The sequence below is a fragment of the Perissodus microlepis genome, chromosome 15 (genome assembly GCF_051167445.1).
Source record: "Perissodus microlepis isolate ML-2025 ecotype Zambia chromosome 15, ASM5116744v1, whole genome shotgun sequence".
NCBI lineage: Eukaryota > Metazoa > Chordata > Actinopteri > Cichliformes > Cichlidae > Perissodus > Perissodus microlepis.
Window position 1 is genome coordinate 26,047,701 of NC_140475.1, and position 16,348 is coordinate 26,064,048.

Below are 16,348 nucleotides of genomic sequence, written 5' to 3' on the forward strand. Positions count from 1 at the left end.
CAGCTGCTGGACAGCCTGCTCCAGCAGGGAATTATAAATAAGGAAGAAATGGATTCAGCCAGAATCAAACCCAGAGCTGACCGAGCTCGAGATGTGATAGATGTGGTGCGAAACAAAGGAGAAGAAGCCAGCTCATCCCTGATTGATGGCCTCCGTGAGTTGGATCCATACCTTTCTGAAACCCTGTACCTGAGCTAAGATGAGCTGAAACCGTTCTTTAATTCAATCCAATTCAATTCAATTTTATTTATATAGCGCCAAATCACAACAAAAGTCGCCTCAAGGCGCTTCATAGATACAGAGAAAAACCCAACAATCATATGACCCCCTATGAGCAAGCACTTTGGCGACAGTGGGAAGGAAAAACTCCCTTTTAACAGGAAGAAACCTCCGGCAGAACCAGGCTCAGGGAGGGGCGGCCATCTGCTGCGACCGGTTGGGGTGAGAGAAGGAAGACAGGATAAAAGACATGCTGTGGAAGAGAGACAGAGGTTAATAACAGATATGATTCAATGCAGAGAGGTCTATTAATACATAGTGAGTGAGAAAGGTGACTGGAAAGGAAAAACCCAATGCATCATGGGAATCCCCCGGCAGCCTACGTCTATTGCAGCATAACTAAGGGAGGATTCAGGGTCACCTGGTCCAGCCCTAACTATATGCTTTAGCAAAAAGGAAAGTTTTAAGCCTAATCTTAAAAGTAGAGATAGTGTCTGTCTCCCGAATCCAAACTGGAAGCTGGTTCCACAGAAGAGGGGCCTGAAAACTGAAGGCTCTGCCTCCCATTCTACTTTTAAATACTCTAGGAACAACAAGTAGGCCTGCAGAGCGAGAGCGAAGTGCTCTAATAGTACTATATGGTACTACAAGGTCATTAAGATAAGATGGGGCCTGATTATTTAAGACCTTGTATGTGAGGAGCAGGATTTTGAATTCAATTCTGGACTTAACAGGAAGCCAATGAAGGGAAGCCAAAACAGGAGAAATATGCTCTCTCCTTCTAGTCCCTGTCAGTACTCTTGCTGCAGCATTTTGGATTAGCTGAAGGCTTTTCAGTGAGTTTTTTGGACATCCTGATAATAATGAATTACAGTAGTCCAGCCTGGAAGTAATAAATGCATGAACTAGTTTTTCAGCGTCACTCTGAGACAGGATATTTCTAATTTTAGAGATGTTGCGCAAATGGAATGAAGTTATTGTAAAGCCGTACTGCTGTCTGCGTTTGGTAAATTTAAAATGAAGGCCTAATTTTCATTGTTTGTTTCTTGGTTTTGTATATTTTTGTCATCTGTTTTCCTTGTGAGCGTGCTCAGAGAGATAATAAATCAGAGCTCTAATTATTCAGTTGTCTGTCTCTGATATATTTTTATGGTTTCTTTTTGTTGTTTTTTCCTGAACCTGAAATAAAACCACTACCATCATCAGTGTGTGACCTCAAACCATCAGGCGCCTCAGAATGAGATGCCATTGAGGCTAACGGATGTGATTGGTCGGTGACCGTCACGTAGGTGTGGACTGTGAGAAGGTGTGTGTGTGAATGACGACAGGTGAGCAGCAGCTGTGATAGTTTGGGCCACAGAGACTTTATTAGAGATTTCAGGTGTTAGGTGAGTCCAACAGGTGAGACAGGAAGTAGAAAACCTTTCACATGTTGGAAGACTGAGGTCTAACTGAACGGCTCTAAACGTCCCACAGCATCAGGACGGTTTCTGATTGGTTATAGTGAGGGGAAGGGGTGATAGGTGAGGATGAGGGGGTGGGGCTAGAGGTTACAGTGAAACAGGTCACTTCTGTTCAGGCATCATGTCATCGATGCTCTCTCCGGCCTCCAGCCGCTTCTCCATCTCCACCAGCAGGTTAACACCATCCACCACCATTTGCACCAGCTCCACCTCTGAGAAACCCAGGCGGTCCGCGTTGGAGATGTCAAAGACTCCACCCACTGCTGCAGTGTCCACACCACCTTAGACACAGACAGGAAGTGATGAATGAGACAGCGAGGGACAGGTGTTCCTTCCCGTCTGCTGTGCGTGCTCCTACCTGTTCCTCGCTTCTGCAGCCGCAGCCTCTTCAAGATCTCGCCGAACTTCTCATGCTTGCTCACGTTTGGCAGCTTGACGTGGACGCCAGCTCGCAGGCCGGTGCCCAGGTTGGACGGGCAGGTGAGGATGTAGCCCAGGTGCTCGTTCCACATGAATTCATGACCTCGCTCCTTAAACAGTTCCTCGATCTGCCAGAGAGAGAGGTGAGACAGGTTAGACGGCTTCAGGTGTGACACTATGGGGAGAGGGAAATAGGAAGTGGCGTGCTGACCTTGGTGAGGCCAGTGCAGAAGCGGGTGAACACCTCCCTCATGTTTCCTCCTTTCTGCATGCTGATGACACGCAGATGATCCTCCTCGTTCACCCAAACCAGGAATGTCTTATTGTCATTGTGCCTGCAGGTGAGTAAGGGGTTATTCTTCCATCCTTGAAAACTGCTTCTTTCACTCCAATTCTCAAAAAGCCTGGTGCAGATCCCAATAATTTTGATAATCTCTGCCCTGTATCAAACCTCACCTTTATTTTGAAAATCCTTGAGAAAGTTGTTGCCTCCCAGCTTCACTCATACCTCAATGACCATAATCTCTATGAAAAATTTCAGTCTGGTTTCCGCCCCAATCATGATACAGAAACTGCTTTGTTAAGGATTACTAATGACCTTCTGATGGCAGCTGACTCTGGTCTTTTAACCATCCTCATCCTTCTCGATCTTAGTGCGGCATTTGACACCATTTCTCATAATATCCTCCTGAGCATAATTAGCATCTATTGGCATTAGTCACACTCCCCTTGCCTGGTGCATCATATCTCTCAGACCGCGCTCAGTTTATCCAATTTAAATCACACTCTTCAAGTTTCTTTCCCGTTTCTGCTGGTGTGCCCCAGGGTTCAGTATTAGGGCCCTTTTTCATTATCTACATGCTCCCTCTTGGCCAAATATTCCGAAAATATAATATCAATTTTCATTGTTATGCTGATGACACCCAGCTCTACATTTCCTCCAAACCTAATTCATCCCTTCCACCTACCTCGCTCTCGAACTGTCTTATGGAGATCAGATCATGGTTCTCCTTCAATTATCTCAAACTTAACAGTAATAAAACAGAAGTTTTACTTGTTGGTAAAGCATCTATCTTAACCAAATCTCACAGTTTCTCCATTAATATTGAAAATTCCCCCATCCTTCCTTCCCCACAGGTAAAAAGTTTGGGTTTCATACTCGACAGTACTCATTTCAGTCTCACATTAATTACATAACCCGGTCTGCATACTTTCACTTACGTAACATTAATCGACTTCGTCCCTTACTCCCCATGCGGTTGCCATCCTTGTCCATAGTCTTATTACCTCCCAGGTCGATTATTCGAACTCCCTTTTATTTGGTCTCCCCAACAAGTCCCTCCATAAACTTCAACTTCTTCAGAATACTCCAGCTCCAAGTCATAACTCATACTCCCATATTACCCCAATTCTTCAACAGCTTCACTGGTTGCCCAGGATAAATTTCAAAATCTTAGTTCTCACGTTTAAGTGTATTTATAACCTTGCCCCTCCTTTCTGTGGTCTGCTTCATATCACCACTGTTTCCCGCTCTCTGACATCTTCATCTGCCACTCATCTTGTTGTTCCTTCTGCTCGCCTTATCACTATGGGGCACAGAGCTTTCAGTCACTCTGCTCCTCGGCTCTGGAACTCACTTCCTTCAGCCTTAAGAAATATAGATTCCCTTCCCTTATTTAAGTCACAACTCAAAACCTACTTGTTTAAACTGGCTTACTCGCTTTAATACAGATTTTACTTGCGGTCAAATCTTGTTTGTTTTTTTTGTTTGTTTTTATTTGTTGTTTTTTGTAATTTTATTTATTAGAATCTATTTGAATCTACTGTTTTATTGATAACTTTTTCTCTTTGTAAGGTGACCTTGGGTTTTAGAAAGGCGCCCTCAAATAAAATGTCTTATTATTATTATTATTATTATTATTATTATTATTATTATTATTATTATGATGACAGGAAGTCCAAAGGCCAACAGGAAGTTGGCTTCAAGTTTTCTACACGTCTTGCCAAAACAAAAGCTTTTCTCTTGGAAACCTCATGATTTAATCTCATTTTAACTCAGAGTCTCATCTTGGAATGATTTGGAATGTAACTCACAGAATCTGTCGACTTGGACGAGGTTGCAGGAAGTGCACAATGCTGACTCGTTTTACGACTTTAAGTCTCTGAAGCCACTTTGGCATCGTTTAAAACCAGAGTTGGCAAAAGTACATTCTGTACTTAAGAAGAAGTATAGATACTTGTTCAATTCAATTCAGTTTTATTTATACAGCACCAAATCACAACAGTCGCCTCAAGGTGCTTTATATTGTAAGGTAGACCCTACAAAAATACATACAGAGACAAACCCAACAATCTTATGACCCCCTATGAGCAAGCACTTTGGCGACAGTGGGAAGGAAAAACTTCCTTTTAGCAGGAAGAAACCTCTGGCAGAACCAGGCTGAGGGAGGGGCAGCTATCTGCCGTGACCGGTTGGGGTGAGAGAAGGACGGCAGGATAAAAGACATGCTGTGAAAGAGAGCCAGAGATTAATAATGACTAATAATTAATTGCAGAGTGTGAACTGAAGAAGAAATACTCAATGCATCATGGGAATCCCCCAGCAGCCTAGACCTATTGCAGCATGACTAAGGGAGGATTCAGGGTCACCTGATCCAGCCCTAACTATATGCTTTAGCAAAGAGGAAAGTTTTAAGCCTAATCTTAAAAGTAGAGATAGTGTCTGTCTCTTGAATCTAATCTGGAAGCTGGTTCCACAGAAGAGGGGCCTGAAAACTGGAGGCTATGCCTCCCGGTCTACTTTTAAATACTCTAGGAGCAACAAATAAGCCTGCAGTGTGAGAGCAAAGTGCTCTAATGGGGTGATATGGTACTATAAGATCATTAAGATAAGATGGGGCCTGATTATTCAAGACCTTTTATGCGAGGAGCATGATTTTAAATCCAATTCTGGATTTAACAGGGAGCCAATGAGGGGAAGCCAGTATGGGAGAAATATGCTCTCTAGTTCCTGTCAGTACTCTTGCTGCAGGATTTTTGATTAACTGAAGGCTTTTCAGGGAGTTTTTAGGACATCCTGATAACAATGAATTACAGTAGTCCAGCCTAGAAGTAATAAATGCATGAACTAGTTTTTCAGCGTCACTCTGAGACAGGATATTTCTAATTTTAGAGATATTTCGCAAATGGAAGAAAGCAGTCTTACATATTTGTTTAATATGTGCATTGAAGGACATGTCCTGGTCAAAGATTACTCCAATGACAAGGTAATGAATACAGAGTAAGAATCTGGTTAGATACCATATTTCTAAGATTTTCAGGGCCATATACAATAACCTCAGTTTTATCTGAATTTAGAAGTAGAAAATTAGAGGCCATCAAGGTCTTAACATTCCTGTAGTTTAACTAATTGGTGTGTGTTATCTGGCTTTATAGATAGATAAAGTTGGGTGTCATCTGCATAGCAGTGAAAATGTATGCTATGCTTTCTGATGATACACTGAACCCTGTGGAACTCCATAATTGACCATTTACACGAACAAATTGGAGTCTATTAGATAGATATGATACAAACCACTGCAAACCAGCGCAGTACCTGTAATACCTACAGCATGGTCGACAGTATCGAATGCTGCACTGAGGTCTAGCAGGACAAGCACAGAGATGAGTCCACTGTCAGAGGCCATAAGAAGATCATTTGTAAACTTCACTAAAGCTGTTTCTGTGCTGTGATGGGCTCTGAAACCTGACTGAAACTCTTCAAATAAACCATTCCTCTGCAGATGATCAAGTAGCTGTTTGACAACTACTCTTTCAAGAATTTTTGATATGAAAGGAAGGTTGGAGATTGGCCTGTAATAAACCAAGATTGCTGGGACTAGAGATGGCGTTTTAAGTAAAGGTTTAACTACAGCCAGCTTGAAGGCCTGTGGTACATAGCCGATTATTAGGGATAGCTTGATCACATTTAATATTGAAGCATTAATTAATGCCAGGACTTCTTTGAGCAGGCTTGGGGTCTAAAAGACACGTTGATGGTTTTGAGGAAGTAATTACTGAAGTTAACTCGGAAAGAACAATTAGAGACAAAGGCTCTAAATGAATATCAATGGTACTGAAAGTAGCTGTAGATAATGTTACATCTGTGAGATGATTATGAGTAATTTTTTCTCTAATGGCTAAAATTTTATTTGTGAAGAAGTTCATGAAGTCATTACTAGTTAACGTTAAAGGAATGGTTGGCTCAACAGTGCTCTGACTTTTTTTCAGCCTGGCTGCAGTGCTGAAGAGAAACCTAAGGTTGTTCTTATTTTCTTCAAACAGTGATGACCAGATGTTCTGGCTTTACGGAGGGCTTTCTTATAAAGCAATAAACTATTTCTCCAGGCTAAATGATGATCTTCTAAATTTGTGACATGCCATTTCCTCTCCAGCTTACGAGTTATCTGCTTTAGGCTACGTGTTTGAGAATTACACCAGGGAGTCAAGTATTTCTAATTTGAGGCCATATTTTTCACAGGAGCAACAGTATCTATTGTCATACGTTGTGAGAAGGTAAAATTATTAACTAGATAATCAACCTCTGTTTGAGCAGCGTTCAGGTAGCTGCTCTGCTCTGTGTTGGTACAGGGCATTGAAGATGATAACAGTGGGTGGATTATATTCTCAAACTTAGTTACAGCACTTTCAGAAAGACATCTACTGTGATGAAGTCTACTCTCCACTGCTGTGTAATCAATTATTGTAAATTTAAATGTTATCAGTAAATGATAAGAGGAGAGAGGATTTTCAGGAAACACTGCTAAATGTTCAGTTTATATGCCATATGTTAAAACAAGATCTAGGGTGTGACTAAAGTGGTGGTTGGGTTCTTTGAAATTTTCAGAGAAGCCAATTGAGTCTAATAACAGATTAATTGCTGTGTTGAGGCATGGATGTTAAAATCACCCACAATAATTATTTTATCTGAGCTGAGCACTAAATCAGATAAAAAGTCTGAGAAATCAGACAGAAACTCTGTGTAAGGCCCAGGTGGACGATAGATGATCACAAATAAAACTGTTTTTTGAGTTTTCCAGCAGAGGTGGACAAGGCTAAGCATCAGGCTTTCAAATGAATTAAAAGTCTATCTCGGTTATTGGTTGGTTAATAGGCTGGTTTGGAAAACTGCTGAAGGCCCCCCTCGGCCTGTGCTTCGAGGTTTCTGACAGTTAGAATGACTCAGTGGTGTTGATTCACTTAAACTAACATAATCATCCTGCTGCAAACAGGTTTCAGTAAGGCAGAGTAAATCCATTTGTTGATCAATTATTAATGTAATAACAGAGACTTTGAAGAGAGAGACCTAATGTTTAACAATCCACATTTCACTGTTTTACTCGTTGGTGCTGTTGAGGATACTGTATTGTTCTTTCTTTGTGATTTTTTTATGTTTAAGGATGGATGCCATCTCTCCTAACAAGATCAGGTTTCCTCCAGAAGGTTTCCCAATTATCTATACAGCCCACATCACTTTTTGGACACCATTCAGACAGCCAGCAATTTAAAGAGAACATGCAGCTAAACACGTCACTCCTGGCCTGACTGGGGAGGGGACCAGATAAAACTACATAGTCTGACATTGTTTTGGCAAAGTTACACACCGATTCAATATTGATTTTAGTGACTTTCGATTGATGTAACTCTGTGTCATTACTGCCGACGTGAATTACAATTTTACTGAATTTACATTTACCCTTAGCCAGCAGTTTTAAATTTCCCTCAATGTCGCCTGCTCTGGCCCCTGGAAGAGAACTGACTTTGGTTGCCGGTGTCTCTAGCTTCACACGTCTCAGAACAGAATCGCCAGATTCCAGGGTTTCATCCCTGACGGGTGTGTTGCCGAGTGAGGAGGAAGCGGTTAGACACATGAACAGGTTGGTGGTGTACCTGGGGCTTCTTCTTAAGACTATGCTTTCTCTTCACCATCACCAAGCCATCCTGTTTCCCTGGCTGCTTGAGGCAGTCTGCTAGGGGACAGCTAGCGGGGCCTATGCTAATTTCGGCGGCACCGGTTACAGTGGCCTGACTAGCTATGGGTTTTTCAAGGGTGCGAAACAGAGTCTCCAATTCAGTGATCCTGGCCTCCAGAGCTGCAAATAGGCTACATTTATTACAAGTATCATTGCTGCTAAAGGGGGCTGAGGAGTAACTAAACATCTGACACAATGAGCAGGAAATTGCAGGGAGGACAGGTGAAGATGCCATGCTGATTTGATCAACCGGTCCCTTAATGAAACTGACAACTCCTGGGCTTGGGAGAGCCTGATTGTCCTGCAGAGACGTTTGCTGCCAGATACTCGATGGTCACATGTACACTGACACAGACCTACGCTCACCCCCCCCACCCCCTCCAAACGCCATCGAAGCTTATGTCTTCTATGTTGTGAGATGTGATGATTCATGTGCTATGTGCTGAGGTGTTTTTTTCTGTTCTCAAACTGATCTCCCTGCTGGAGCTCAGTCTAGGGGGAGTTCTTTTTTTCTCCTCGTCTTTCCTTATGTTGTGCATTTTCCATTGCTATACCTCTCTGACCTGTCTTCCCCATGTGATGTTTCTGTAATGTATGTATGGTCAGAAGGGTAAGATCGCGGTGGCAAAGGTCGGCAGCCTTAACCCAATTTCCTTCAGGGCCAACCTTAAGGATCAATAAAGTTTTATTGAATTGAATTGTAATTTTTAGATAGGGTAAGACAGAAAATCTACACAAAAACACCACTGTGTGTTGGAACAGGAATAGGAGGTGCTACTCTACCACAGAACACCACTGTTTGGAAACAGGTTTGACATTTTCACATTCAGCTGCTCTAAAATACCAAATGCTAAAAAACTTTGGAAGGATGCTTCTCTGGTTGTCTTTGACCCAGTCCCTCTTGGATCCATTCTGGGTCCTGCTCTTTTTCATTCTACTTGCTTCAGAAAGCATGGCTCCCCATCTCATCCCTTTTAATTCACTATGCAGATGACACCCACCTTTTCACTTTAACACTGTAGACCAATCGTTCAAACTCCCAGCAGTCTCTTTGATAGTTTCACGTTCCTTTAAGATCAGTCGGATCATATAACCAGTTGCTCTAGGTTGAAGATTTGAAAGCTTTCAATGGGTTCCTGCTGCTTCAAATCTGCTTTTAAATCAGTGTTTAATACAAATGCTATGACCTGGCTTTAATACAGCTTAAACTGAGACTTGTTTATCACTTTTTCAATAAAATTAAAAAAAAAAATAAAGACTTCTGTATTTATTAGATATATTAAATTATCATGTTTTTAAGAGGCACTTGTTCAGCACTGGTTGATTTGAAAATAAGCTGCAGAAACCTGAAGTTTCCAGAGCAGGTCAGATGATGTTCAATACCCAATTTTAAATTTAAAGGTGCACTGTGGAAAAAACAAACAACATTAAAGATCTTGTTTTGATTTTTGAGTCCTGCTGAACATGAAGCTGTCTACAGGGGTGGATGTGGTGGTCGGGTGGATGTTCAGTGAACTTGACACTACGACCAAGGACTGCTGCGATTCTTTATTCCATGAGCAAACTGATGTTTATTCCTCATCTTTGAACTGATTATTTCTGGTCACTTTTTTTTTTATTAATCTTTCCAACTTTTACCTCTATTTAATCAGACTCACCTTTTTTATTACACCTACATCTGTTTTTATGAATGTATGAATCTTCCATTCTGAGTCAGTATTTTTTGTTCTGAACTTTGACCTCGACTCTGTTATTTTTTTATTCTGTCTCTCATTACAGTCATTTTTATACTGGTGTTTGTTCAGAAAAAGGACATATTTGAGACGCTCTAGCTCAAAGTTTATTCTCTCTCAGCATTTCTTCATTCTGTTAGAATCAGGTTAATTTCAATCAATTTCTGGCTTTGGAGTCATATTTTTCAAAACCAATACTTCATTATACCCCCCCCCCAACTCTGCACCTCCACCCCCACTTGTAGAGTTACATACTGACCAGATGCCACGGCCGTCGGGCCAATCGCGGGCCATGCCGGACGCCAGCAGCAGCGGGGACACAGGCTTATCAAACAGGAAGTGGTCATCAATGAGTTGCTGCTGCTCCTCCTCGGTCATGTTCTTCAGAGCATAGTACTTCCCCTTCAGGTCTCCTTCCAAGGAGGCCAGAGCTGCAGCCACCACACAGTAGGTCAAAGGTCAGAGGTACACATAAACCCTACTTCAGGATGACAGGTGAGCAAACAGGAAGTGGTGTCAACTGAACTAGATGGAGCTGTTTCACAGAATCACTTTTAATGGGACAGGTATTGACTTTCAAACTAAAAGCAAATTAAAGGTTTAATTGTTTCACCAAAGGTGACCAGGAAGTTTCACCCCCCTTTAGATTTCACCCCCTTTTAGATATCAAATCATATGAAGTTTCCTGCCAGCATCTCTCATTAATTACATTTTATTTTTACCCATCATACCTGAACGTTACCTATAAAAAAGTCACCTTTACTCTGATGAGTGTCTTGACTTTCTACAGGAAAACAGAGTACCAGTTCCTCACACTTTGATGCAGAGATACCTGAGCAGCCTGAACTGTTTAGGTGGTCAGGAGTCGGCCTGACAGCTGAGGAAATCATACAGAGATCACATGATCATTCTGAGACCCGCATTTCTGTGGGTCTTAGAATGGCTCAGTTAAACGTCTCCTGGTTCCTGAGGTCTTTAAAAGCAGGTGTGGAACTGGCTCAGACAGCAGGGGGCAGCAGAGTCTCAGGTCTGCCGGCTTTAACCGGTACAGTCCGGCTCAATCACATTTGAATATGAAAGACAGGCTTTAAATGGCGAGCTGTCGGTCTCATTAGCAGTCTCAGCAGGACGGCTCTCAGCTCAGGGTTATGTAAGAGTTTGATCTGCTGCTGCGTTCACTGACACACTCGATGAGGCATCATGGGAAGTATCTAAATAAAGACTTATCCTCTTGAGCTGCAGACCCAGCTGAATGAAGCCTGACTGACGAGAGTTTGTACCTCACCTACCTCAGCAGGACCACAAGAAACTGCTGCATCAGACGGTCCCTAAACGCACCACCACAGTTTAAACTCAAAGTGAATTTAACAAATAATAAAAACCTGATTTAGAATCCATTTTACTCTAAAACTGACATCAGCATCAGTGTGATGGACGCTGCTCTGAAATGCTCAGACAGACGCTCCCTCTCTGAGTCTGACCTTTTTTTTACGTCCTTCCCAAAGCTGAACAAACAAAACAGGAAGTGTTGAGTTTCAGTCAGACGCTCGAGTCTGTAAATGCTGCATTTTAAATGAGTTAAAGGTCTGTTTCCGTTCGTTCTCCAGCTTTTTCCTCAGGTCAGTTACATAATGGCGCTAAACGCTGCAATATCTCCCGATGAATATGAAGCAGCATTTTTTTTTTTGTTTTTTGTTTTTTAAAAACCTCGATCTTAAGCTCAAGTTTGTTAAAACAAAAACCAAAAAAATCTATGTGCATATATTTTGTTTGTTTTGTTAAGTTCAGGTTTACGCATGTAGTTTCCAATCATGAAACAGTTTTTAGATTAGTGTTAATTAAAAATCTTTGTTATTTGGAGCAGATCAGATCTCTAAAAAACACACTACAGTATGCGTCAGCATTTTTCAATGAGCGAAGAATGACAGTGATCTACAGTAGAAGTGCTGACAGTGAGGTATAATACAGCAGTCTGCAGACAGGGGGCAGAGTGATGATGCTACATGCGGCAGAAGATACAGGAAGTAACCTCGTACTTTCAATGGAGAGGTTCTCAATAGTGCGTCGCTCTCCACGGCTGCAGTGTGGCGGCAGACAGAAGCCACGAATGCTGCGTCCTGTGCGAACCCGAGAGCTGAGCACATAGTTTGGATCCAGATCATCTCCACCCTGAAACACAAAGGAGACACAAGAACAGGAGGGTCAGAGTCCACCACTGCCCACCCGTCAGAGGTCACCACCACCCTCAGCTGACACACCAAAACCAAATCATTGAGCCTTGCAGCCAATAAAGAGTTTAAGAGTCACCTGTTGTTGCGTAGGACTTCATGTCTGGGCTAAACACATCACATGCAAGAATTCAGTACCCTAGTGAATAATCAGTTCTGTGGAAAATAGCATCACCAATGCTCAAAGATCTCAGACTCCTGTGTGCTGATGGTCCAGGTTGGTAGTTTTACCTGTGATGAGCTCAGGGAGCAGCTGCCTCCTCTGCATGCTGAAACAGACTGATTCCAGACCTGATGTTAAACCTTTCAGCAACTCACAGGTTTGAATTTAGGTTATTACTGCCTGACAGTTTAATGCCAATAAAGCTGCAGCTGAAAGAATAAAACTGTCTCCAGAGCTCTGTCCTGCTGATGGGCAGTGATGCTGAGGCTGTGACTTTCAGTCTGAATTGGATTTTAAATTCCTCAGAATTATGCAGCCCTACACCTGTCCATGTTAGTGATTATGAATCTGCTGCCAACTCCGCCAATTTCATGTGAACACAAAGTTTTGACAATGCTGTGATTGGTTTTTGGCGTGAATCCTTTCGTGTTTGGTTTGTCTGTTTGAAATAGCTCCAGGACAGCTCTGAGATTAGAGCATTACATCTGAATGAGCACATCTTCTGTAACAGGTGTGTTCACCTGTCCTTGGCATTAAGTGTCTGTACCGTAATGATTGTATTTAAATCTGTTTGTCCTGAATGTTTTTTCCGCCTGAGGCTCTGGTCATGAATTCCATAAACAATGAGATGCGTTTGAACTGGCTTCAGGTGAGTTTATCGTTTACCTGGAGGTTGTCAGGGTTCAGGTCCGTCTTGTGTTTGTCTGTTGGTTTGTATCCTCCATGGCGGTCTTCGATCACTGGATCCAACAGGTCTTTAAACACTTCATATGTCTCCTCGTCTCCAGCCACACAGCCCACAGTCATGATAAACGGATGACCTGTAAGGGGAAAGGATGGACAGTCACTTCCCCTTGTCACAGCCAACATCTATGGGCCTTAAAATGACTTTTGACTTCAGAGAGAAAACCTAAACATGACGGAGTGTGCCAATGGGTTTGTTTGGTCTGTTTCACAATTTCCTTGTAGGATAGTGTGTTATGGTCTTTAACGCACTAAGAGGAGCTAAATGAACTAAGGAGGATTAGAAGAGGAGGATCAGGTGGTTGGACTGAAGGTCAATACTATGTCCTGCCCTTGGGTGGGAATTATAGACCAAAAATTACCTTGATCTAATGAGTCTATCCAATTAAAGAGTTTATTATTAACAGAATCTCTCAATGTGAAGGTGACAAACACGTAAAGTTACATGTCTGGTGAAGGCTTAACTGGCTTATGTAAGAGCCGGACAAGCATCGGATAGAGGCTTGGTTCCTATTCTGAAGGTTATTGGACTAGGCTGAAGTTGTCTTACTTTGAGGAAGAGTTACTTGGATGAGGAGGTGGATCAAGGGTCTGAAGGATGTTTTGGAGAAATGGAACATGGTCCAAGTGTCTAAGGGTGGAGTTGTTTAGTTGTTTATTTGGTCAGGTTTTAGGGAGGTGTTAACATATATGCCAAATCAGTCGCCTTGGCACAATTAGCTGGTAAGGAGGAGATTTGTCTTATTTTGGGAGGAGTTACCAGCACCTTGGTAAGGGGCTGTTTAAGGAGGAGGATGGTGCTTTGGGAATGGGGTACCTGGTTCTTCTGAAGGTTGAATTGTGTTGGAAGAGAGGTACACAGTTTTTAGGGAGCCATTTATGTGTGACCATTTGATGAAGGAGTGTCTACCTGGCATTGATGATAAAGTTATCTGGTTTAGGACTTGTTACCTTTGAGTTCAAGAATAGAGTTTGAGCTCTTAATGCTGACTGTGGGAGGGGTTACCTGGGTTGTCAACGCCAGTCTGGATGACATCGTCCAGGGTGAATCCGCTGGACGTCTCCTTGTCCCTCAGGTTGGCATACATTTCGGACGTGAGCACCTTGGCCATGTGGTTGTTGTGCTGGCTGAGGTCGGGGTACTCCTGCTCCGCCGTGTACTTCAGCTTCAACTTGTTGTGGGTGTTTCCAAAAGGCATGATGACGTCCGGGCTGCTCGCCTGCCGCAAAGCCAATGGTTACAGTCAAAGTGTTCAATAACACAGCATTACAGCATCAAACAGTTTATATATTTGCACGTTAATCTATCTCAGACACAGAAACCGATCGCTTACAGCACTTTCCTAAACAAGTTATTGCTAAATTTGTACTGACAGTAAAACTTTTACACTAAAGTTCAGTCAGTAAAAGGAGGCTGGTCACAAAGATGAAGAAACTCAGGCATGCATTTGATAACTTCTGGAAGATTTCTGGATGTGATTTGAATGTCTGAATATTCATGTATTCATGTACATGTTGCTGCTAGTAAAACGTTGACTCAATGAAATACACTTGATTGTTTTTGAGAGGAAAGGCCAATAAAAAGGCCCATTTTCTCCACAAACCTGGTCTGAGGGTGCTGGGTCAGACTCTTCCCACTGAGGCTACTTTTCATGGGTTTTATGGTCATGTGATCACATTTATATTGATTCTTATGAAAACATCACAATTAAAATGGAAATGTGATGAAGAAAAACATGCTTTTAATTCCTAAGCAAACACAAATAATCATTACAAAAAATGTGTATGTGACACAGTTTAGTGATCAATTAAAGTGATTGATAAATCTGCCTGAGCTCTGATTGGTCAGTCGCTGATGAAGCAAAGTCAAAAGGTGAAAAACTCAGATGCTGACTCAGCAAAAATCTTTGCGACATCAGATTTTTTTTTTCTGCAAACTTTTAGAAACGCCTCAAACCCTCCAATCAGGTTATAAATTATCAACAACCTGATTGGATTGATGAGCTTCTGATCTTTACTGTAACTCTCACAATTGCAGTAGAAGTACTCTGTTACTTTCCTTTGGCTGTATTTATGCAGAGTGCAGACGGGATCCTGACTCGGTATGGTTCGCTCCAGATCATTAAGGCCGCGGTCACCTTCAGCGCCTCACTGCGCGCACAGAATCGACTGAATCGGACCGGTTCTGACTGGCTAGAACTCTGCAGGGCTGAGTGACGTCATCAGCTCCAAAAAGCCGTCAAAATGAGGCGGAGCATGCGCGCACTGTTTGAAGGGTAGACTGCTTAATGTGCACAAGCAGAGCTGCAGTCTCCGGCTGCACCGGTTCGGGAGGAATTGTATGATATTTGGAGGCTGTTGTTGAAGCTGCGCGCGCACAGCAGCAGTCCTGCAGATGAATCAGCTGACCGTAAATACCACCACTGTAAAGAAGCTTTGTGCGCGCGGGCGATGCTGACTGCGCAACACCTGCACGCAGGACGGAACGCAAGGTCGTTAGCGCGCGCGCACACACACAAAGACACACACACACAGTCTGCAGCAGCCTCCCCGTGCGTGTGTTTGTTTCTTTGTTCTTTGACCCTCCATCTCCCTCTGACCGCGCGGCCCTTCCGACTCGTTCCTCTTGCCCTGATGCACGGCTGTATGAATGTGCTGTGCTGTGATTGGTCGGCTCGGATGCTCATACCTGTGGTTCGGTGTGCGGGATGCGGCTCTGGAGCGGGTCCGTGCTGCTGCTGCGGATTAAAGCGGCTCGCAGCCTTTTATACCCGCCCCCAGATCCTCATTGGCTCCTATTTACAGTCCATTCATTCCATTGGGCACAGACCCTCCGAGGGTCACGTGGTTGTCTCTCACCCCCCCACCCCCCTCTCTCTCTTTGTCCCCATCCTGCTACAGTTCCTTTGAGCCAGGCCTGTCAGGACTCAGCAGGTGTGAGTTTAGCTTACCATCTTTCATGTGTATATGTGCGTCCCCCAAACGCATGTTCTCTTTTTGGTCTCATTGTTTTTCACTCAGTGATCTGTCACTAGTTAGCTAACATAAACCAATGAAAGTCTCTTAGCAGAAAACGGCCAACAAACCCAGTGACGTCACGTTCTGTACTGTCACAAGATGGCGCTAAACCATTGTACATATACAATGACAATAAAGAGCTATTCTATATTATTCTATTCTATCATCGTCATCATCATCACAACAGCATCATCATCTTCATCACATCATCATCACAATCATCACATTGACATCAACATCACTGCCATAATCACATCATCATCATCACAATCATCACATCAACATCACCATCACCACCATCATCGCATCATCATCATCAAATCAAAATCATAAACACAACCATCATCAC

At 42.8% G+C, this 16,348-nt stretch overlaps 1 protein-coding gene and 1 pseudogene across 1 annotated transcript; both read right to left on the bottom strand.

Annotated features, from left to right (window-relative positions):
- Positions 1–1,564: 1,564 nt before the first annotated feature.
- On the bottom strand, positions 1,565–15,777 carry LOC146372296 (creatine kinase B-type-like). The gene is made up of 8 exons (XM_084952675.1): positions 15,671–15,777; positions 13,988–14,201; positions 12,904–13,058; positions 11,883–12,015; positions 10,106–10,277; positions 2,314–2,437; positions 2,041–2,230; positions 1,565–1,963 (listed from the first exon to the last, which is right to left on the bottom strand). The coding sequence occupies exons 2-8, from the start codon at positions 14,178–14,180 to the stop codon at positions 1,785–1,787; spliced, it is 1,146 nt and encodes a 381-aa protein (XP_084808801.1). The 5' UTR covers positions 14,181–14,201; positions 15,671–15,777; the 3' UTR covers positions 1,565–1,784.
- LOC146372297 (uncharacterized) lies at positions 2,444–10,092 on the bottom strand (annotated as a pseudogene).
- Positions 15,778–16,348: the final 571 nt, after the last annotated feature.

Coding starts and splice junctions, on each gene's coding strand:
- LOC146372296 (XM_084952675.1), bottom strand. CDS start 14,180: ATGCCTTTTGGAAACACCCACAACAAGTTGAAGCTGAAGTACACGGCG. Junction 12,016..12,903: donor TGAACCCTGACAACCTCCAG/GTAAACGATAAA, acceptor TTTGTGTTTCAG/GGTGGAGATGATCTGGATCC. Junction 2,231..2,313: donor TCTGCACTGGCCTCACCAAG/GTCAGCACGCCA, acceptor TCTCTCTGGCAG/ATCGAGGAACTGTTTAAGGA.